The following is a 19,542-nucleotide window of genomic DNA, read 5'->3' on the forward strand; positions in this document are numbered from 1 at the left end:
TTATGAGGCTGCTACTATCCACCTTCTGAAAGGCAAGCTATCCATTCTCGAGGCGTTTTTGAGCATGTTTCTGCTTTATGTACGCACACGAGTAGGACAAGGGTAGTCAAAATGTCGTATATGAAAAGGGCCTTCATTGACTATGCAGAATCCATATGTAACTGTAAGTTGACATGGTCTTGAAAAAGTTTTGTACAAATGAAATCTATGATATATTCATGATGCGCGACTATTACCAACTATCAACTCAAAAGCATGGCTACCATCATCGTGCCTTTGCTGAGCAATCATAGACTGATATAGGCAGTTTTCGGCCTTGACAGCTCTGAGGGAATTGTCCAATTCCCATAATTCTAGTGCCACTCTAACAGTGATAGGAATTTCTGGTACATTTTACCCAGCTGTCTCAAGAAGCTGAATAAGCGTGCAGAAATACGTGTCAGTATTCCCGTTTATCTAGTGTCCTTCCTTTAAACTGAAGGTGGTTATTTTTTAGGCCAGGTGCTGTTCTGATCGACTGGCTTTTGATGTTTGGCTCCTAATACATTCTGAAGCCAAAAAATCATTCGCGAAAAAGCAGCCAATCAGAAAAGTGCCTGAACGCGGATGAGCAAAGCTCCTAAAATAACGTCAATGACAATTCCGAACAATGCAACACCTGTGCGTTTATTGTAAGAGATGCATACTGTTTTGGCGGAAACATAAGATAGGAGCAGCACATCGCACAACGTGGTCGGTTGGCGCTTGGGTGTCGACGTCATTTTTCTAAACAAGCGCCACGAAAGCAGTCACGTCCATTGCCCCAGAGAGGCTGCGAAAAAAGGGAAAATCGAAATTTGCCACTGCGACTGTCCACTTGCAGAGAGTCCATAGGTCGATCGGTCCACGTCGTCTTTTTTCTGCTTCCGCATTATATAAGAACGAAACCGGGTCAATCTCGATTTTCCTTTAAAGCTATTTTCGGCTGTGGTTGTTCCTGACAAATAGTGAAAACAGCCTGCATTCCTAATTCGAATTCCATTGACGAACATTGCAAGTCATAAGAAAGTCAGCATCCATCGGGTTCATCAGCGTATTCGACTCTTTTCGACATGTATTTGTATAATTTGACTCTGAATCCAAGTTCAGCCATCAATCAAGCCATCCATGGCAACTTTTCCGGCACAAAGCAGCAAGAGCTTATCGTTGCGCGACAAACGCGCTTGGAACTCTTACGTCCTGACCCAAATACCGGCAAAGTCCACACTATCCTTTCTCATGAAATGTTTGGTCTGGTTCGCACCATTGCACCTTTTCGCTTGACGGGTGCAAGTAAAGGTAAGTTTTTAGGGGAAAGTGTATGGGAAGAAAAAGAACGAAAAAGGGACTCACACACGATCTTGGCTAGATTATGTGGTGGTCGGTTCGGATTCAGGTCGTATCGTTATTCTAGAGTACAATCCAGCAAAGAACGTCTTTGATAAAGTCCACCAGGAAACGTATGGAAAAACGGGCTGTCGTCGAATCGTTCCCGGTCAATACCTCGCGACCGATCCCAAAGGTCGTGCGGTCATGATCGCCGCAGCTGAAAAACAGAAACTCGTGTACATTTTGAATCGTGATTCTGCCGCACGTTTAACCATTTCGTCGCCTCTCGAAGCTCACAAGAGCCACACCATTATTCATCATATTACCGGTTTAGATGTCGGTTTCGAGAATCCCACATTTGCTTGTTTGGAAGTCGATTACAGCGATGCGGATCAGGATCCCACCGGTGATGCGGCCAAGAATGCCGAAAAGCTGTTGACATACTACGAATTGGACCTTGGTCTCAATCACGTAGTTCGTAAATGGAGTGAACCTGTGCACTTTCATGCCAATATGCTTATTTCAGGTAATAGAAAGAGTCACGCAGCAAAAACGTAAAACGGAAGGAAAGATTCAGTGAAGTATTGACATTGGGGCGGTTCCTTTTCTGTGTTTTAGTGCCTGGTGGTAACGATGGTCCGTCCGGTGTGCTCGTATGCACGGAAAACTTTATTACGTACAAGCATCAAGATATGCCCGAAGTTCGTATCCCAATTCCTCGTCGAGCCCAACCTCTCGAAGATAGCAGCCGCGGTATCATCATTGTTGCCGCAGCAGTTCATAAGATGAAGATCAACAAGAAGACGCAGTTCTTTTTCCTTATTCAGTCGGAAGAAGGGGACTTGTACAAGGTGACGATGGACCATGCTGAAGGGGTGGTGCAAGGCATGACCATCAAATATTTTGATACCATTCCCGTGGCTACCTCGTTGTGCATTCTGAAGAGCGGCTTTTTGTTCGCAGCCAATGAATTTGGCAATCAGTAAGTTGATTTTATCCGGATAAGTGGGGTATTCGATCTAAATTTCGTTTTTTTCTTTTTTTCTCAAGTCATCATTATTCGTTTGAAAATCTCGGTGACGATCCTGACGATCCTGAAATTTCTTCGGCGGACTACATGGAAGCTGAAGAAGCCCAAGATGAAACGCCGCTTGTATACTTTAAGCCTCGTCCTCTCAAGAACTTGATGCTTGTGGATGAGTTGGAATCGTTGGCGCCCGTGACGGATGCGAAAGTGCTGAATTTAGCCGATGAAGATACACCGCGTATTTATACTCTGTGTGGACGTGGATCACGATCCACTTTGCGCATTTTGAACCAAGGCTTGGAAGCGTCGGAATTAGCCGTCAGTGAATTGCCCGGCAACCCCAGCGCAGTGTGGACAACGAAACTTCGACACGATGACCAATATCACGCTTACATTGTTGTCTCTTTTGCCAATGCGACGCTTGTTCTTTCCATTGGCGAGACCGTCGAGGAAGTCACGGATACAGGATTTCTGGCCACGGCGCCGACCATTGATGTGGTGCAACTCGGTGAGGACGCCTTGATTCAGGTCTATCCTCAAGGTATCCGTCACATTCGCGCCGATCGTCGTGTCAATGAATGGCGAGCCCCGGCTGGTCAATCGATTGTCCAAGCCGCTACCAACAACCGCCAAGTCGTAGTAGCGCTCTCGGATGGCGAAATTGTATATTTTGAATTAGACAATATGGGCCAATTGAACGAGCATCATGAACGCAAACAAATGTCATCGAACATTACATGTTTGGCTATCGGCGATGTTCCGGAAGGAAGGCAACGATCGCGTCATTTGGCAGTGGGCTGCGATGACCAAACGGTGCGTATTCTCAGCTTGGATCCCGATTCATGCTTGGAATCGATCTCAATGCAAGCCGTCCAAGGGGTGGCTTCCAGTTTATGTATTGCCGAGATGTTCGATACTGGTGTGGAACGTGGACACGGTACACAATACCTGAATATTGGTCTGTCCAATGGTGTACTTTTGCGAACAATTTTGGATACAATTACGGGCCAACTATCAGATACACGCACACGATTTATTGGTGCCAAAAGCATTAAATTATTCAAGATTGAAATCCAGGGCCGACCTGCGGTGCTGGCCTTATCGAGCAAACCCTGGGTTAGTTACACTTTCCAAAGCCGACTGTATCTCACTCCGTTGAGTTACGATATGCTCGAATACGGTAGCCCTTTTATCAGCGAACAATGCCCTGATGGTGTCGTAGCCGTCGCAGGCAATACATTAAGGTAATTATCAGTGAACCCAAAGCAAAAAGTAACCAATGTTCACATGCATTGCTTTTCTTTTATTAGAATTTTCACTGTGGAAAAGCTGGGGTCTATTTTCAATCAAGTGGCGATTCCTCTCAAATACACTCCTCGAAAGTTCGCACTTCACCTGAGCACAAGAACGTTTGTGGTGGTTGAAAGTGATTATGCTACATTTTCACCCGCTGAAAAACAAAAAGAACTTGCCATCAAGGTAAAAAAAAAAAAAAAAAAAAAAAAAAAAATTGTGATCAAATGCATATAACGGGATCTAATACCTTTGATGATTTTCTTTTTCGACCTGGATATAGGAGAAAGAAGGTTTTGAAATTGATGAGGATATTACCAATTTGGATCCCCTTCAGTTTGGTCATGTACGCAATGCGGCTGGCAAATGGGCGAGCTGTATCCGTCTGGTGGAACCTTTCCAGGGAGCGACACTGCATGAACTGGAATTGGAAGAAAATGAAGCGGCTTTTAGTGTGGCCATGGTCCAGTTTCGAAATAACCCTCACTCCAATGATGCGAGTGAACAATTTGTGGCGGTGGGAACGGGCAAAGATGTTCAGTTGGCACCTAAATCCTGCTCTGGAGGGTTCATCCATCTGTATCGTATCGTATCGAATGAAGCGGGCGGGCTTCAGTTGTCTCTCATTCACAAGACCCCTGTGGAAGACGTACCAACGGCGTTATTGGGATTCCAAGGTCGGTTATTAGCCGGTATTGGCAAAGCATTGCGCATTTACGACATTGGACGGAAAAAGATGTTGCGAAAATGTGAAAATAAGGTATGTAGGGACCAGCTGGGATAGGATAACGGGAAGAAAAAAAAAAGATTTCACGAGATTGATGGTTGGTTGGATTTTTTTTATTAGTCGATTCCGAACCAAGTGGTCAGCCTACATACACAGGGTGACCGTATCGTTATGACGGATATCCAAGAATCGGTTCATTATGCAGTGTATAAACATGCTGACAATCGCATTGTTGTGTTTGCGGATGATACCACACCTCGATGGATGACGGCTTCAGCGATGATTGATTACGACACGATTGCCGGTGGCGATAAATTTGGCAATTTCTTTGTCGATCGATTACCGCAATCGACAAGTCAAGATATTGACGAAGACACGACGGGCAATCGTATCTTTTACGAAAAGGGATATCTTCACGGCGCTCCTAATAAGGTATGTGCATGCAACCATCGTACGATATAATGAAGGGGAAAAAAAACTAGGCGGTCTGCATATGGGAAAGAAGATATTTATTTTGACTTGTTTTTGTTTGTTTATTTTTTGTGTTTGTATTTGTAGGTTGATAATTTATGTCATTACTTCACAGGAGACATCATTACATCGCTGCATCGTACGACATTAATATCAGGAGGGCGAGAGGTTCTATTGGCGACGAGCTTCCTTGGCGGAATTTCACTCTATGTACCATTCGTATCCAAGGAAGACGTTGATTTCTTCCAAATGCTGGAAATGCATATGCGTGCGGAAGCCCCTCCTCTAGCTGGACGAGATCATTTGGCTTATCGCAGTTTCTACGTACCTGTGAAATCGGTGGTGGATGGCGATCTCTGCGAACAATTCAATTTATTGCCTGCAGAAAAACGAAGAATGATTGCCGATGAATTGGATCGAAGCGTGTCCGAAGTACAAAAGAAAATTGAAGACATGCGTGTGCGTTCTGGTTTCTAGACAATGAATCTCTAACGATATTAAAATGCTTGGGAAATTAGCGATCTGTAAATCACATGATCTACATTAAGTAATCAGGACCTGTTAAACCTTTTTTTAATCTTTCAATCATGCCTTGCTGCCCACTTTCACGAAAGGCGAAACAATCAGCAGCAAGATGCCGTTTGCGCCAGTTGTGGTCAAACAGAGCATCGTCGTCTTTCAAATAAAAATGTGAGTAGAGCTCTTTTTGAAGAAAGGTGGTGGATGATGTCGATCTGGGTGTTCTGTAGCATCATTTAGTTTGGGTTTTCTGTCAGTTATACTTTTTATGCCCTTTGATTCTCTTCTTTTTATAATGATCGAGAGGGTCGGTGTTCATCTTTTTTTCTTCCGGTACACCATTTGGTTCAAGGCAAGTCCAATTTTCTTTTCCTTTGCTATGATGTATAATGAACGTATACTAATTCAAAAAATTTTCAATGTCATATAATCCAAGTCATGTCTAGCGATCAATGGCTATCGCAAACTCAAATAACAAAAGGTAAAATATCTTGACGAACATTTGAATCAATCAAAGAGCTTACTAACTCATTGTTTTAAATACCCAACATACCCACACATCTTTCTAGATCTATCATAGCCTGGGCGGGATGGAACTGAGGGGGTCAATCAGCGCTGCCCTGCGCGTGTTCAGAAACAAATCACGTTGCAACGTATGCCATAAGGTTGTCATTGATATACCGAAGTTCCGTCAAGAGTTCTCGCCCAGGTTATGCCGTGTATGCGTTAGGCTTTTTGTCTGACGAAAGTCGCTCAAGTAAGAGGGCGGCCTCCGGTGGCAGGCGGCATCCATTGCACAGCGGGTGTACGGCTTGTTATTCAACAACATCCCCCAAAAAAAATAAACACATTGGAGAGGAGGGACTTTTTTTTTGAAAAAAAAAAAAAACTTTTTTGGTATATCGTCTAGTAGCGGATGAGGAGTTAGAAAAAAAAAAGATAAATGGAATGCTCTTTGCTTGTTGGTGCTCTTTTCTGTTGGGGGTTGGTGGATTCGTTTGTTATTGAATGGTTGAAAAGGTATAATGAGTTATTTTTCTTCCCAATCAATGGCGGCGAGTTCTTTTTCTTCTTCTTCATTCATTTCAAGTTTCTTGCCACCCAAGAACGTACGCAATCGAGAGGTTTGACGAGGGACAATGATCTGAAGCTTATCCGAAAATTCTCTAAACTGGAACGACCTTTTTAGTCACCAATTAGTCCGCAATATAAACTGTATCAAGTCACTTACGTTGCGTACATCGAGCCAATAACCTACTGCGGTGGCCATGAGTCCGAAAGAACCAAATGCTAATAATGTGCCGTAACCGAGGGTCTTGAATGCAAAGAATGTGGCATCGCGTTTGGCCGCAGCATATTCAGCAGGTGACATTTTGGGAGGCTTCCATGATGCAGCGTTTGAATTGGGCACTGTCGATGGTGGAATCCGTGGCGGCTGCAGTACGGCTGAGGTTGGACTGGTGGCAGCCGCAGTGGCAGCACCCGACTCGGCAGCAGTTGCTTCGGCCATGGCTTGGGCCATTTCTCGAGATTGTTTACGTTTGGTGTACCAAATGGCCCCCATGAAGCTTGCACCAAAAACACCAACTGCTGTAGTTAACAGTGTCTTTGTAGGAATCTTATTTGCAGGAGGTTCCGTAGATGAAGTAACGTCTGTCATGGTCAACGATCTAAGGTGACCTCGACTGCTGGTTTGCCCAGCCGTCCGTCGCAAAATGATCAGGGATTTTTAACAGTCACACATTTCGATGGTAAAAAAAAATTCGAGGTTATGCCCAAATCACCAAGATCGGGCTTATTGCAAAAGGAAAAAAGGGTATCCTGTTTCTGGAAAACAGAATATAACGTCGGGACAGTTATAATCATGATGGCATGACGGCTTTGGTAAAAAATAGATATCGAGTTTTTTTCACCGTGCGATAGTGAAAGATGGACAAAAAAAAAGTGATAAAAAAAGCAAAATCGGGTTAAAAAGCAAACAAGATGAGTGAGTTATCTGCAGAGAAGTGTCTGTGAGTGCATGTTCGTTTTTGTTGCACACAAAGAATGTCTATAGAAATCCCGAGAAGGATAAAAAAAAAAGGGCGACTCCTGGATTATCCCTCGAGATGCAATGTAACAGTAGTTGCTGATTTTGGAGATGGAATGGGAACCGAAGGTTACGAATCATAACAGACCAAATCAGGATCCACGCACGCGTTTTTGATGTGAAAAAAAAAAAAATAAGATGTGGATTAAACGCCCTGCTGACCTTATTGAACGGAATGGGTCTTTTTTTAGGGTTGATTTTGCAACTCCGTTTTTGGTGACCCAATTTGCTCTTAGACCTTCGATGAGTCGAGTCTTTTCCGAAAGAGGTATATCCAATTATAAAAAAAAACAATGCTTTAAAAAATTTCTGCTTCTTCGGTTATTGAACGAAATTTAACGATAATTACGTATGTAGGAAAGACTAAATAAAATAACGAATAAAGACAGAAAAGAGGTAATTCTGTCATCCAAAAAGAAATAGATTATTCCTCAAATGGATTAGCGAAGAACATGGAAGAAAAGTACACCCAATTGGTCTGGGGAGCATGACGCAATGTGAATTTTTTAAAACAAGCTGAAAGCGCCCTTCTCTTTTTTTTTTGCATTTTACTTTTTAGATCGATTTCGTCTTTTTTTTGGGTCTGATTTCATACTTATGAATGTACATGGACCCTAATATGCTGATTGAGGTTATCAGACCTCGAGAAGCGTTTTTTGCAGTGATGGTAAGGACATTGAAACGCTAAAAAGAGCCAAGAACTTAAGAAGCCGGATCAAGATTTTGAGGGGTTTCCATCGCAGCTGGGATTTCCCACTTACGCTTTTCCAATGTATGGACCGAACGAATATGCCGCTTCAAATGCTCAGATCGCTTGAAAACCTTGTCACATCCCTCGGTGGTACAAGAAAACATGCGGAGATCCGGCTGATTGGACGTCCGGCGTCTGGGACGACGACGGAGACCCTGAGCCGTGGTGGCTCCCCGATAGTGTAATCGATGGTCTGCTTGAGTGGGCAATGGGGACGAGGGTGGGGTGGCGGTTCGGGTAAGGGGTGAATGAACTCCCATGGTTGCAACCATGGTGGTTGGCAGATGAGGCTGAGGTAAGCGGCCCGTGGCAATAATAGGAAGTAAAGCGGAGGAAGAAGCTGCGGAAATTGACGGTGGATGATTCACGGATAACAAAGGCGACATGGAAGGCGTTATTGGCGAATGACTGACAGCATTAGGAGAAAAGTAACACAATGCTTGGGTATAGTCTGACAGCAGATCAGTATAAAAGCGAGGAGCCGAAGGAGGAGGAGGATGGTTTTTACTTGCAGCTTGTGACATTGAAGATTGACACACGTACACACACTCAGGCATGCAACACAAGGAAGATTGAAAGACGATCAGTGATAAAGGAAAAAAAAAAAAAAAAAAGTGATAAAGTGATGATCAAAACATAAAGATAATAATCCACATATATATTATATACACCCGAAAAAAAAAGAAACCTAGATATGATAAAGACGATGTATCCTAACGACTCCATCCAGCCAGGCTTTTATTTTTATTTTTAAGACCTCAACGTCTGATTTCAAAATGGCTTGGTGGATGAATTACAATGTAGATTTAAGGTAATATGAGTGATTTAAAAAGTGGTAGATCTAACAACAAGGCAGGATACAAGCAAGTGTTTATGTAGGGTATTTTAAAATGATATCGACCCTAAAACCAGATTAGCATAAATAATTGCAATCATTCGACTGAATTATCTCATTCAAGTGCGAGACCCGGCCCTGAAAATCCGAAAATCTGGATGTGCATTTTTTCAGCAGTATTCTATCATGTTCTTACTGGTTCTATGGCCTTTGTCGCTTGTTTATTTTTCACTTTCGGGTACGCCCACTTGCCTTTTCCGTCATTTCCTTTTTTTTTTTTTTTTTTTTTTTTTCCTTCGAGTGCATCTGAAAAAAAAAGGCAAGCCAAAAAAAAAAAAATGGAAGTGTGGGTTTTTTTTTTTACTTTTCTGTTTCTTCACCCAAACAAAAAAAAAAAAAAAGTCCATTCTTTTTTCTTTATTTCATTTTCTTTTCCTTGCCTTTTCGCGTAAACTTTTTCCTTTTAGCTATTTTCAATTGTCTCCTTTGTTTTCTCCTCTCAACCGTCGCCAAGGAAACAAGAAACAAAATTATAGGAATTTTGTGAGTATGACTTTGTGATTTTTTTATTATTATTACCATTATTGTTCATTCATTTTAGTTGGCTGAATTTTTTTATCCTATCATCGTCGACGATGTTATTCACGAATGAAATCATATTAATATATGCATATACAAATAGTGGATTAGGCTTTTGTTAAGCCGCAGTTCGCTGTCTCTCTTTTTCTTTTTTTTTTTTTTTTTTTTTTTTTTTTTCTTTACTTCTTTCTTCTTCTTCATCATCATCATCTAATACTTGATTTTTTTTTCTCTTGTCTTTGATCCTTCCATCTGGTTGATTTTATTAGGAATATCTAAAGAAAAGTTAGAGAGAAAGAGAAGAAAACGCACAAAGTATTATTGAAATCGAGCTCTCTCCTTCGCAAGAAGCGAACACCGACCGATTTTTCTATGTCTTCATCCATCAATGATAACGAATCAGGGCCACCTCAATTCGACTACGAACAAGTACAGATGTTTTTATCTGGATATAACTTGATGCAATATTTCGAATTATTTGTCGAAGAAGGCTTTGATCGATTGGAATCGGTAATTAACAATTGGTTTATTTTTTTTTCCTTTTCTTCTCTTCTCTTCTTGTCAATGTCTTTATTATTACCTCACCAAGGCCCCCCTCCCCCCACAGCTCACCCCCACAAACAACAACAACAGCAAAAAAGTGACCAAAAAAATCTTCTTTTTTTTATTTTCTTTACCAATCATAGTTGCTTGAGGTGACCGAAACCGATTTAGTGCAAATGGGTGTGAAACGTGGTCATAGACGAGTAGGTATAGTATTTCCTTGAACTGGGAAAAAAGAACCCTCATGGATATACACATGTGCATATTGATAAGAAAAGAAAAAAAGCTTATATGTATACATTGTTTAAATGTCTCAAAACATGGCCCTTTTTGTATTATTAATTTTTGATTCTACGAAAATTGGGCACAGATTGATTGATTATTATTTTCCGGTCATAGTTACTTCAACGAGCCATTGCCAATGCGAAAGGAATTCCACCTACGGTACCTTTGATGTTGCGGCAATATCAAGATAGTACAACGGTTCGCGACATGCCACAACAGAACCCAGATCAGAAAGGTAAATTATCCAAAAGAAAAAAAAAAAAAAAAAAAAAAAAAGACCCAGGCCCCAGTTGGCAAAGCATGCATCTTATTCGTTCATGCTATCTCGGAGATCTAGACTTTCCTTCATTGGATTCAGATTCATTCGCTTCTTCATCCAATACGCAAGCCAGCCCAAGCAGCCATCCAAAATTGCAGACCGTATCGGACAACTTTATTGGCAATACGAGTGGTCCAAGCGGAGTATCGTCCGCGGAAGACGAGACAGCGATGAGTGACACGGTCATCGGTTTATGGAAACGAAAATACCGCCGTCATGCCAAGCCAGATAAACACGCACCTCTTAAACCGCCTTCAGCGTATGTTATGTTTTCCAATCAAATTCGTTCCGAACTCAAAGATCACAACATGTCATTTACGGATCTCGCGAAAATCGTGGGCGGACGATGGAAAACGCTCGACCGAGATGAAAAAGAAATTTATGAAGCCAATGCGGTTCGCGCTCGACAAGAATATGCCGCGGCTTTGAAAGAATATCAAAAAACCGAGGAATACAGAGTAAGCTGATCGAAGAAAATTCATTGAAAAAAAAAAGAATCAAACATTGATTGTCTGTAAATGGTGTGAAACATAGAATTATCAAGCTTATCTTGCCGAATTCAGAGCAAAGCATGAAGCCGCCGGTAATCCATTATTCCAAACGCGCCACAAAAAAAAAAAAAAAAAAAAAAAAAAATGGACTGCAATCATCGTATCATGGTGAATTTACAGTTCATGTGCCGATATGCAACCATCATACGATGATCAGCCTATATTAGTTGATATGCAAACTTATTTTTATTGTTTAGCACGCCCTGTAGGCAAACCAAGGAAACGACGGAAACAAGATACAGGGTCGCCAAGCCCTTCCGTCCTGCAGGAACAGTCTCCGTCCACATCCGCCTCACTTTCCAGTCAATCACAAAATCCCTCCAGTTCAGAAGCCATGGTATCTGGTCCTGGATCTGGATCGGACGCAAGGTCACTTTCCTCCTCCTCTATCGGCACCAACACCACCAACAACACTCCTACCACCGATTTGCGAAATTATCCATTCTTTTTACTGAATGAAGATCCACCTGCCAGCAATACAACCACCTCCAGTAACAACAGTGAACGATCATCTTCATCTTCAGCACCTACCTCCGTACCTACGAGTGATAAATAGTTCTGGTTATTCTTACATTCTTTTCTCCTGCAGGTCTTTTTTTTTTTACATGTCATTATGCAATTTTAATTTTTTTTTTCTTTACATTCATTCATCATTCCCCCCGCCCCTTTTTTTTTCCTTGCTTGTCAAAATGATATTCATGCTATTTTCTGGTTTATACCCACCAACGGATTGTATTCTAAAATTGTTTTGCACTGTCTATAATTTCTCTATTGTTTCCTTTTTTTCATACATTTTATAGTTTATTTTTTTCTTATTTGCTTATTGCTGTTTATCTTCTCTCATAGTTTATTTTACTTTATTGACGACGACGACGTTTTTTTTATGTACATGCGCCAAATGAAAAACTCACGGTCTCCCTCCATTACAGTGAAGATAAAAAATCATTCAGACCGAATGAATTTTGTTGCTGCTGCTGTTCTTTTTCTTTGCGACTTGCGAGTAAAGCTTGAAGATTGTTCTTTTTCTTCTTGTTTTTTTTCTTGGCCTGCAACGGAGAAGGAGAGGTCTGCAGTGGTGCGGTGTGAGGACGGGAGGAGGCTGTTGAGGAGGAGGAGGAGGAGGAGAAGGTTGATAATGGAGAAGATTGAATGGATTGGGAAGCGGTCACGGTGGGCGGCATTGTTGTCAACGGTTGAGTGCCACGTGTGGCTGAAATGGGTATCAAATTTCGATGTGATCCTTTCAAAGCATAGGAATAACAACATGCATTACAGCGATAGACCAGTTGATTTTTTCGTTTGGTACCCTTTTCCTTGGATCCCTTCTTTTTGAGCGTCACAGAAGTGTACTTTCCCGGCAGAATAAGCTGGCCGCATTTCACACATGCCAATCGACGAAATGCTTTGCCAGGTTCAATATCGAAATCACGGACATTTTGCTGCAACTGGTTCATGTAAAAACGCGACAGTGATGGACAACTCAATGTCAAGGCATGGCTCGCTTTCGCTAAATGATCCAGTCGACTGAGTTGCGCTTTGCTGCTCATTGTCGCCAGATCGATCCGTTCAGTGATTGTGTGTCTGAGGACCCGTGAAAAAAAAAAAAAAAATCTTTAACAGGTTTGGGCAACCCACGCCATCACAACTTTTTTTTTCTTTTCTGAGCGATGGCCAGATTTTTTTTCAAACCGCGCATTCCCGGAAAATACTACGAGTGGTCCTTTTTTTTTATTTGAATGGGAACCATGAGCGTGGCGAATGTAAAAAAAAAAAAAGGAAGGGCATGAAACTAGTGCGCATTCAAAAGGATACCAATGAGAGTGATTGTATCAATCCCCATTTATTGAAAAGCGTAAAAAAAAAACGACTATTATGGTAAGTAGAATTTACGGAATGCTGAATGGTGCAAATGGATGGTGGTGCAAACCTGTCGTGTAAAACCCGTCGTGCAAACCAAATGTCAGAAAGCTTATTTGGACTTCCATCAAATAATAAAAAAAGCAAAAGCTTCTGCTCCAATCACATATCTCAAAACATAATGAACTTGATCGGGGAACTGCCACTCTAATAATGTAAAAAAAAAAAATTATTACGGATCAGGTCCTCCGAGATGGGCTGGTTTTTTTTTTTTTTTGGCCATTCTGCCAAAATAAGCTAAAAACAGACAATGCATGAATTCGTCAGACCAAATACAAAGCACACATTACGATCCAATCAAACTTGTCGTCTTTTTTTTTATATAACGCATATCATTTTCAAAATCATTTTTTGAATCTATTCATGGTAAAACAACCAAAAGTCCACACGGGTAGCAGGTGGTGTAGCGATCTGAGTCTGGGAAATATGCTTTTCTGTCGGATGAAACCAATGCGTCGGTAGGAATTACTATTTTTTATTTTCATCGCATTCATTATCGCCGGTTCGGGCCTTTGAAGCTGGATTATCCAACTGAAATTCATCGGGATCGCGTTTGGCGGTGTCTGAAAATTCTGTGAATTGCCAACCATGGAATAATGAGAACACACTCCCTTTGGTTCTTTTGCCAACCGCGCCATTTTTTTTTTCCTCTCACTGACCTTTTGACATGTCCACCACTTGATCTGTGGTAGGATTATAGCGGATGTACGGTGTTTTCGGTTCATCCACTTTCATGGTCGCGTTCTTCTGGGCTTCCGTTAGTTGCAGATTGGCTTCGTCCCAAGTTAATCTACGATTCACAACATCAATTGAGTCTCTTCTTCTCCCATCAGCTGTTTCCATAAAACACCTTTGGTCTCCTACCTTGGTGTATCTGGTTCATCCTCTTTTGAACGTCTCAGAATACTTTTGGTAGGTTTTAGCGAAGACAAGGGAGGTCGGTGAGACATTTAAAAACGATGAATGGAAACAGAAAAGGCGGAAAATCAATGCTTCATATCATGCATAAATAAACGCTAACAACAAACAAAACACAGAAAAAAAAAAAAAAACTCTCCAGTCAAGTCATTTTATTTTGTTTATTACACTGCTTCTTCACATGGATCTTCGTCTTTGGGTAACAAATCCAAAACGTCTTGTAATTCATTTTTATAAAAGTGTCTAATCATGGATCGCGTTTTTGGCAGGGAAATGTTGTGGATAGGATGAGTGGGAAGCTAGAGAACCATAATGTAAGCGCCTTGTTTCGAATAATTGCAAAAAAAAAAAAAAAGTCAACTTACTAAGTGGTTTTCAATGTCACCGAGAATCACAAACTCGTTGGTATAATACCACATCAGTGAACCAAGACCTCCCCTTCTTGCGTCAACTTCTCGTCCGTTGTCCGCTTTTAACTTGCTTTCGATCGCTTTGGCCTTGGCTCCATCAAAGTGGAAAAAATGCTGTGCAGTCGATAAACCTGACAAGCAGTAACATGTATGATAATAATCCGTTCCTCTGTCAAATATCATTATGAGACCACCAAATTCTCGGTGTATAACATTTCACAGTGGAAAGATAAGCGGCTGTCCACATTGAGACTTACTTTCCTGGCTTATCTATCAATCCACCCGTTTCTGATTGACAACACAGTAAAATATATTCCTGTAGAGCCTCTGGAAGAACGAAATGTGAGTGGGTATACCTTTTCCTACCTCTTGTCCACAAAAAAATACCTCGATCAAATAAATAGCCCACTATAATCACATAGAGAAATGAGCAAGTATTATTCTTTGAAAATTGAGTTTACAGCAAACTCCTTACATTCTTTCATCTCTGAACCCAGTTCGGCCTCGATGATGGGAAAATCGCCTGCTCCCCAAAATGAATAACAGCCATCCACCAGTTTATTGGTTCGGCCTTGAAATCCGCCTTCCAATGCCATTTGCCTTCCCGCGCACCATTTCTAATTGATCCATGGTTGTCAAAAAAAAAAAAAAGAAGAAGAAGAAGAAGAGAGAGTGTACTTACAATGAGTTTATCCATATTTAACAAATGCATGCCATCGAGAATCTTCATGGCCGCTAAAGCACAAAATGTATACCCATTATGGGCTTCTTTACTCGGTGCTGGACCAATGCCGCCTTCGTAGGATTGTGATCTGATAGCATCCATGTAAAACATTGAAGATTCGAGTCATGACACATTTTTTTCTCCTCCTCTCAATCCATACGCTTACCTTTGAATGAATTCAGCACAGTTATTTGTCAACTCGGGGGTGAGGAGATTGGTAAGCGCTGCCACCGAGAGCGCACAGTAGGTGCCTCTGCATGTTAGTGTAAGAGGGTTGCTCGTAGTTTCGTCTTGTTTTTGGGATGCTTACCGAATATCGATTTCGCCACCATCATGCATCGTAAACGAACCATCGGGTTGTTTCATACGCATTAAAAATGCATACAGCGAGTCTCTGTTATGCATCAAACGTTTTAGTCTTGTCAATCGAACAGGCATTAAATTTCTTTTTTTTTCTTTACCGATTGATCACGTTGTAAGCTTGTTCTGTTCCAAGTATCGCTAGAGAGTTGACGGCAGCATAGGTGGTAGCCAAATGGGCCAATTGATCAGGTCCGCCCGCAAAGCCTCCCTCCTTATGTTGCCACAGGATCACGGTTTCAATGGCTCTATCCATTGCTTTAATTGTCCGCTTTTTGACACCTGCTGTCATTTTCTGTCATTTTTGCTACCTTTCAATTTCTGCCGGTGACAGGGACGAGCCGAGTAAATCCAAGGAATGAATGATCCAGTATAATAACCATGGTTTACTTGCGTCGAGGGCCACCATATATCGGCTCAGTCCTTTCAACCCGCGTCGCAAGTACGATATATGCATATTGCGGTGAAGCTGAACACTGCAGTCTTTCGCTGTTAGCACACTTTGTTTGACCCATCGTTTATCTTCCTCATGGAGTTGGCAATGAATGGCTACCTTTCAAGCGATTCTCGGCGAATGTTGTTGGGTGCATAAGGAACAAAGCATTTCAAGATGGAATCTTCTACGCGTCGCTGAATATATAATACAAAGAGTCCGATAAGTCTCAGTACTTTAAGCTTTTCTACTCATTTGGAGGAAATCGTCAACAACCTGCTCCATAGAAGTATCGGAGGGCAGTCCGTCGTCTTGATAACGTAATTGTACCAAAGGAATATCGCCATTGAGAATGCCCATATTCACTGATGCTTATGCAAAGAAAAAACTCGCGTAAAGAAACCTTGAAGAGACCAGGGAAGGAAAAAAAAAAAAAAGAAATTTTTTGACCCACAAAAAAAAAAAAAACCGTGAGGAGGTCGGACGAGGATCCGTGTTCCCCACAGTTTACACATCGATATAATGGATTTTGGTAAACATGATCAATCATGGTGAAGCATCTATCAAGCTCCTCACATGCAGAATAGAACTTGATCATCAGACCGAAGATGAACGCGAGACACGCGTCAATGAAGAATACAGACTGTGGAAAAAGAATTCACCTTTTCTGTACGATACCCTAATCAGTCACTCCTTAGTATGGCCCAGTTTGACCTGTCAATGGTTTCCAGACGTAGAAAAGCAAGTTCAACCTATTCCTCCATTCGCCAATCGATCTCTTCTTTTTCTAACTCCTTTTTTTGTATCCTTCGCTGTAGACGTCCCGATAAGAATTACAAAGTTCAACGATTACTTATTGGCACCCACACCAACGATGAGGAACCCAATTACCTGGAAATCGCGTCGGTGCAACTTCCCAGTCACCCCGAAGAAATCGATATGCGCAAATACGAAGATACAACCAATGGCAAGTGATTTGGATCCATTTGCAAGACAATGAACCGAGTTTGGACGCTCATATCGATACGGGTTTCTTTTTTGTTGACAGAAATTGGAGGATACGGTGCGAACAATGATACACAGATCAAAATTACCCAAAAAATCGTCCACGAAGGAGAAGTCAATCGAGCTCGATATCAATATGAAAACCCAAATGTGATTGCTACAAAAGCAAGGACAGGCGACGTTTACGTATTTGATCGAACCATGCACGAATCTTTTCCTAAAGAAAACGAACGCTTCAATCCCGATCTAAAGCTCAATGGACACACCAGGGAAGGGTAGGTGTCCACTCCATGAAACAGCATGTGTGCCAAAAAACTCAACCCCGTCTACATGACTTTTCTCAGTTATGGATTATCATGGAATCCCCATCACAACATGTCAAGTCATATTATTAGTGCCGGTTTTGATGGCAAAATTTGTCAATGGTATGCTTTCAGCCAATCATTCAAGAAAAAAAGAAGACCTTGTTTGATTTTTCTAACTTGCATATTTTGTTTTACCCAGGGATATTGGTGCAGCGCATAAAGAACATCGTGTCCTGGATCCTCTGTGCACTTACACGGGGCATTCGTCCGGTATCGAGGTACCTTGTTGTTTGGATGCATGATTGGGTGACGTATAGCTCATTTATCTTGTTTTAGGATATTGCATGGCATCTTCAACATGAGTGGATGTTTGGATCTGTGGGCGACGACAAACGATTAATGATGTAAGAACCTTTCCCTCCAAAAAGGACCCCTAGCTTTGAACTTGAACTTGATGGAGATTTCGGTTGATAAAAAAAATAGCTGGGATACACGAAGAGGCAATTCGGCCATTCACAGTACGATTGCGCACCGTGCAGAGACGAATTGCATTGATTTTTGTCCCGGCAGTGAATGGATTTTGGCCACGGCGTCGGGGGACAGTGTAAGTTGAGCGACAATTCGTGCACCAATAGGAAAATGCATCCACTTTAATTCAGACATGACGTATTTTAGACGGCTGCATTATGGGATTTACGGAATCTCAAAGTGAAACTGCATTCCCTGGAAGGCCATCGCGAAGAGGTGTTCCAGCTTGCATGGTCACCGCATCATGCAACGATTTTAGCCACCGCGAGTAGCGATCGACGCATCCTCGTTTGGGATACAGCCAGGATCGGGGATGAACAAACACCTGAAGAAGCAGCTGACGGTCCACCCGAATTACTGGTAGATGATTATTCCCTTTTTTTTCATATTCTGATGTTTCCAACGTTCTTGATGTCATTTTTTTTTTTTTTGTTTCCACTCACATGGTGACCGTTGTTTCTCAGTTTGTTCACGGTGGGCATACCAACAAGGTATCTGATTTTGCCTGGAATCCTGTAGAGCCATGGATGCTGTGCAGCGCAGCCGAAGATAATATTCTTCAAGTATGGCAAATGGTAAATGACAAATTGCGTTTTGTATATGTGCTTCTTTCTTTTATTTGTTAATGAGTTGATGACAGGCAAGCACGATTTACGGACAAGAAGAAGCCGAGAGTGAAGGACAGGGTTGTGATGACACAATGGAACAATAAATTTGATCGCATGGCCTTGTCTTATCTCACAGAACTACAGGCATTCTTAATGTGGAAAATTCGACGCCGTGGGTCATCTGTCAATCTTTTTTTTTTTTTTTTTGTGTTATGTCCTTTTTGTCATCTTCTTGCTTACTCCCATGACATGATACTTATTGACTGTCAGGCACCACAAAGTACCGGGTTGGAAAATACAGGACGCTTTGACTCGAAGAGGGAAGGCAAAGGGCGGGGATGTGATTAGACATAGGCTCATATTTCCCATGTGCCTAATCTGGGGAATTTTTTTCCTTTTCTCTTATCAAAAAATTTAAAAAGGACTGGACGGGGCGTTTTGGGACTTGCTTTTTCTTGCTTCTTTTCCCTTCTTTCTTTTTCCTTGTCTTTATTGGTTAGAGCGAGATGGGAGCGATGGGTTGATCTCGTGAATATTTTTTTTTGGAGAGATAGATACGAAATACGGATTCATGGGGCCTTGCAATTGTACCACGACCATGCGCTCGGGCCCTTTGCATTCCGCTTCAAATACTGACGTTTCCGGTGAGAATGTTTATTTAGTTGAATGTTTATAGACCAAAAGGAAAAGAAAAACATTAATACTGTAGATGAGACTCGATAGGAAAAGCAAAAAGCATAATATTTTATTGTGACATGAAGCAATAAATAGGTTTTTTTACTGGGTTTATTTATCATGGATTGAAAGAAGGAAAAAAAAAAGGAACCGATCTACATCAGGATCACTGCAGTAAGCTGTCATTGTGCAGCATGACTGCGTAAAAAAGGTGTGAATGATACGAATGATACGAGTGACGTTCAATCTCATATGATACCTTGATGAAAAGGGAGAGGAATTTTTTTTTAGGTGGTCAAGTAGTTTGTGTGGTCAAAGGTGGG

General features: G+C 41.6%; 8 protein-coding genes across 8 annotated transcripts; 3 read left to right on the plus strand and 5 right to left on the minus strand.

The window, feature by feature from the left end:
* Window positions 1-855: 855 nt before the first annotated feature.
* BYT42DRAFT_519186 (CPSF A subunit region-domain-containing protein) lies at window positions 856-5,570 on the plus strand. Its single transcript, XM_051565256.1, has 8 exons — window positions 856-1,317; window positions 1,388-1,873; window positions 1,966-2,329; window positions 2,398-3,618; window positions 3,685-3,853; window positions 3,951-4,427; window positions 4,515-4,826; window positions 4,953-5,570. The coding sequence occupies exons 1-8, from the start codon at window positions 1,092-1,094 to the stop codon at window positions 5,340-5,342; spliced, it is 3,645 nt and encodes a 1,214-aa protein (XP_051421129.1). The 5' UTR covers window positions 856-1,091; the 3' UTR covers window positions 5,343-5,570.
* Window positions 5,571-6,573: 1,003 nt separating this feature from the next.
* BYT42DRAFT_501030 (uncharacterized protein) lies at window positions 6,574-7,044 on the minus strand (the record flags this gene model as incomplete). Its single annotated transcript, XM_051564746.1, has 2 exons — window positions 6,574-6,794; window positions 6,867-7,044. 2 exons carry the CDS (start codon window positions 7,042-7,044, stop codon window positions 6,574-6,576), a joined length of 399 nt encoding a protein of 132 aa, XP_051421130.1.
* Window positions 7,045-8,029: 985 nt separating this feature from the next.
* BYT42DRAFT_578837 (uncharacterized protein) lies at window positions 8,030-8,838 on the minus strand. The gene is made up of 2 exons (XM_051569327.1): window positions 8,194-8,838; window positions 8,030-8,140 (listed from the first exon to the last, which is right to left on the minus strand). The coding sequence occupies exons 1-2, from the start codon at window positions 8,779-8,781 to the stop codon at window positions 8,069-8,071; spliced, it is 660 nt and encodes a 219-aa protein (XP_051421131.1). The 5' UTR covers window positions 8,782-8,838; the 3' UTR covers window positions 8,030-8,068.
* Window positions 8,839-10,010: 1,172 nt separating this feature from the next.
* On the plus strand, window positions 10,011-11,448 carry BYT42DRAFT_500778 (high mobility group box domain-containing protein; the record flags this gene model as incomplete). Its single annotated transcript, XM_051564729.1, has 5 exons — window positions 10,011-10,148; window positions 10,325-10,363; window positions 10,581-10,701; window positions 10,804-11,243; window positions 11,320-11,448. The coding sequence occupies 5 exons, from the start codon at window positions 10,011-10,013 to the stop codon at window positions 11,446-11,448; spliced, it is 867 nt and encodes a 288-aa protein (XP_051421132.1).
* Window positions 11,449-12,259: 811 nt separating this feature from the next.
* BYT42DRAFT_616194 (uncharacterized protein) lies at window positions 12,260-12,883 on the minus strand (the record flags this gene model as incomplete). The annotated part of the gene is made up of 1 exon (XM_051572040.1): window positions 12,260-12,883. One exon carries the CDS (start codon window positions 12,881-12,883, stop codon window positions 12,260-12,262), a length of 624 nt encoding a protein of 207 aa, XP_051421133.1.
* A 1,021-nt stretch (window positions 12,884-13,904) lies between these two features.
* BYT42DRAFT_500886 (uncharacterized protein) lies at window positions 13,905-14,096 on the minus strand (the record flags this gene model as incomplete). The annotated part of the gene is made up of 1 exon (XM_051564736.1): window positions 13,905-14,096. The coding sequence occupies one exon, from the start codon at window positions 14,094-14,096 to the stop codon at window positions 13,905-13,907; it is 192 nt and encodes a 63-aa protein (XP_051421134.1).
* Window positions 14,097-14,186: 90 nt separating this feature from the next.
* On the minus strand, window positions 14,187-16,566 carry BYT42DRAFT_55061 (terpenoid cyclases/protein prenyltransferase alpha-alpha toroid). Its single transcript, XM_051566157.1, has 12 exons — window positions 16,375-16,566; window positions 16,219-16,295; window positions 15,977-16,141; window positions 15,767-15,913; window positions 15,616-15,699; window positions 15,472-15,558; window positions 15,264-15,393; window positions 15,057-15,198; window positions 14,969-14,989; window positions 14,839-14,908; window positions 14,537-14,750; window positions 14,187-14,470 (listed from the first exon to the last, which is right to left on the minus strand). The coding sequence occupies exons 1-12, from the start codon at window positions 16,456-16,458 to the stop codon at window positions 14,336-14,338; spliced, it is 1,356 nt and encodes a 451-aa protein (XP_051421135.1). The 5' UTR covers window positions 16,459-16,566; the 3' UTR covers window positions 14,187-14,335.
* On the plus strand, window positions 16,553-18,751 carry BYT42DRAFT_578863 (WD40-repeat-containing domain protein). Its single transcript, XM_051569328.1, has 11 exons — window positions 16,553-16,630; window positions 16,686-16,839; window positions 16,917-17,065; window positions 17,147-17,378; window positions 17,448-17,528; window positions 17,608-17,686; window positions 17,745-17,812; window positions 17,892-18,012; window positions 18,084-18,296; window positions 18,401-18,511; window positions 18,577-18,751. Exons 1-11 carry the CDS (start codon window positions 16,621-16,623, stop codon window positions 18,646-18,648), a joined length of 1,290 nt encoding a protein of 429 aa, XP_051421136.1. The 5' UTR covers window positions 16,553-16,620; the 3' UTR covers window positions 18,649-18,751.
* The last annotated feature ends 791 nt before the right edge of the window (window positions 18,752-19,542 follow it).

The sequence above is a fragment of the Radiomyces spectabilis genome (assembly GCF_025331425.1).
Source record: "Radiomyces spectabilis strain NRRL 2753 chromosome Unknown BYT42scaffold_10, whole genome shotgun sequence".
NCBI classification, from domain to species: Eukaryota; Fungi; Mucoromycota; class Mucoromycetes; order Mucorales; family Radiomycetaceae; genus Radiomyces; species Radiomyces spectabilis.

Excerpts from the sequence above, each read along its gene's own strand:
- BYT42DRAFT_519186 (XM_051565256.1), top strand. The coding sequence starts at position 1,092 with ATGTATTTGTATAATTTGACTCTGAATCCAAGTTCAGCCATCAATCAA. Across the intron at positions 3,619-3,684 it reads GTCGCAGGCAATACATTAAG|AATTTTCACTGTGGAAAAGC; the intron begins GTAATTATCAGT and ends TTCTTTTATTAG. Across the intron at positions 4,428-4,514 it reads TGCGAAAATGTGAAAATAAG|TCGATTCCGAACCAAGTGGT; the intron begins GTATGTAGGGAC and ends TTTTTTTATTAG.
- BYT42DRAFT_578837 (XM_051569327.1), bottom strand. The coding sequence starts at position 8,781 with ATGCCTGAGTGTGTGTACGTGTGTCAATCTTCAATGTCACAAGCTGCA. Across the intron at positions 8,141-8,193 it reads CGATGGAAACCCCTCAAAAT|CATCACTGCAAAAAACGCTT; the intron begins CTTGATCCGGCT and ends CAATGTCCTTAC.
- BYT42DRAFT_55061 (XM_051566157.1), bottom strand. The coding sequence starts at position 16,458 with ATGGGCATTCTCAATGGCGATATTCCTTTGGTACAATTACGTTATCAA. Across the intron at positions 16,296-16,374 it reads CCGATACTTCTATGGAGCAG|CGACGCGTAGAAGATTCCAT; the intron begins GTTGTTGACGAT and ends TTATATATTCAG. Across the intron at positions 14,751-14,838 it reads TTGATAGATAAGCCAGGAAA|AGGAACGGATTATTATCATA; the intron begins GTAAGTCTCAAT and ends GATATTTGACAG.
- BYT42DRAFT_578863 (XM_051569328.1), top strand. Across the intron at positions 17,379-17,447 it reads AATGGACACACCAGGGAAGG|TTATGGATTATCATGGAATC; the intron begins GTAGGTGTCCAC and ends GACTTTTCTCAG. Across the intron at positions 18,512-18,576 it reads TTCTTCAAGTATGGCAAATG|GCAAGCACGATTTACGGACA; the intron begins GTAAATGACAAA and ends AGTTGATGACAG.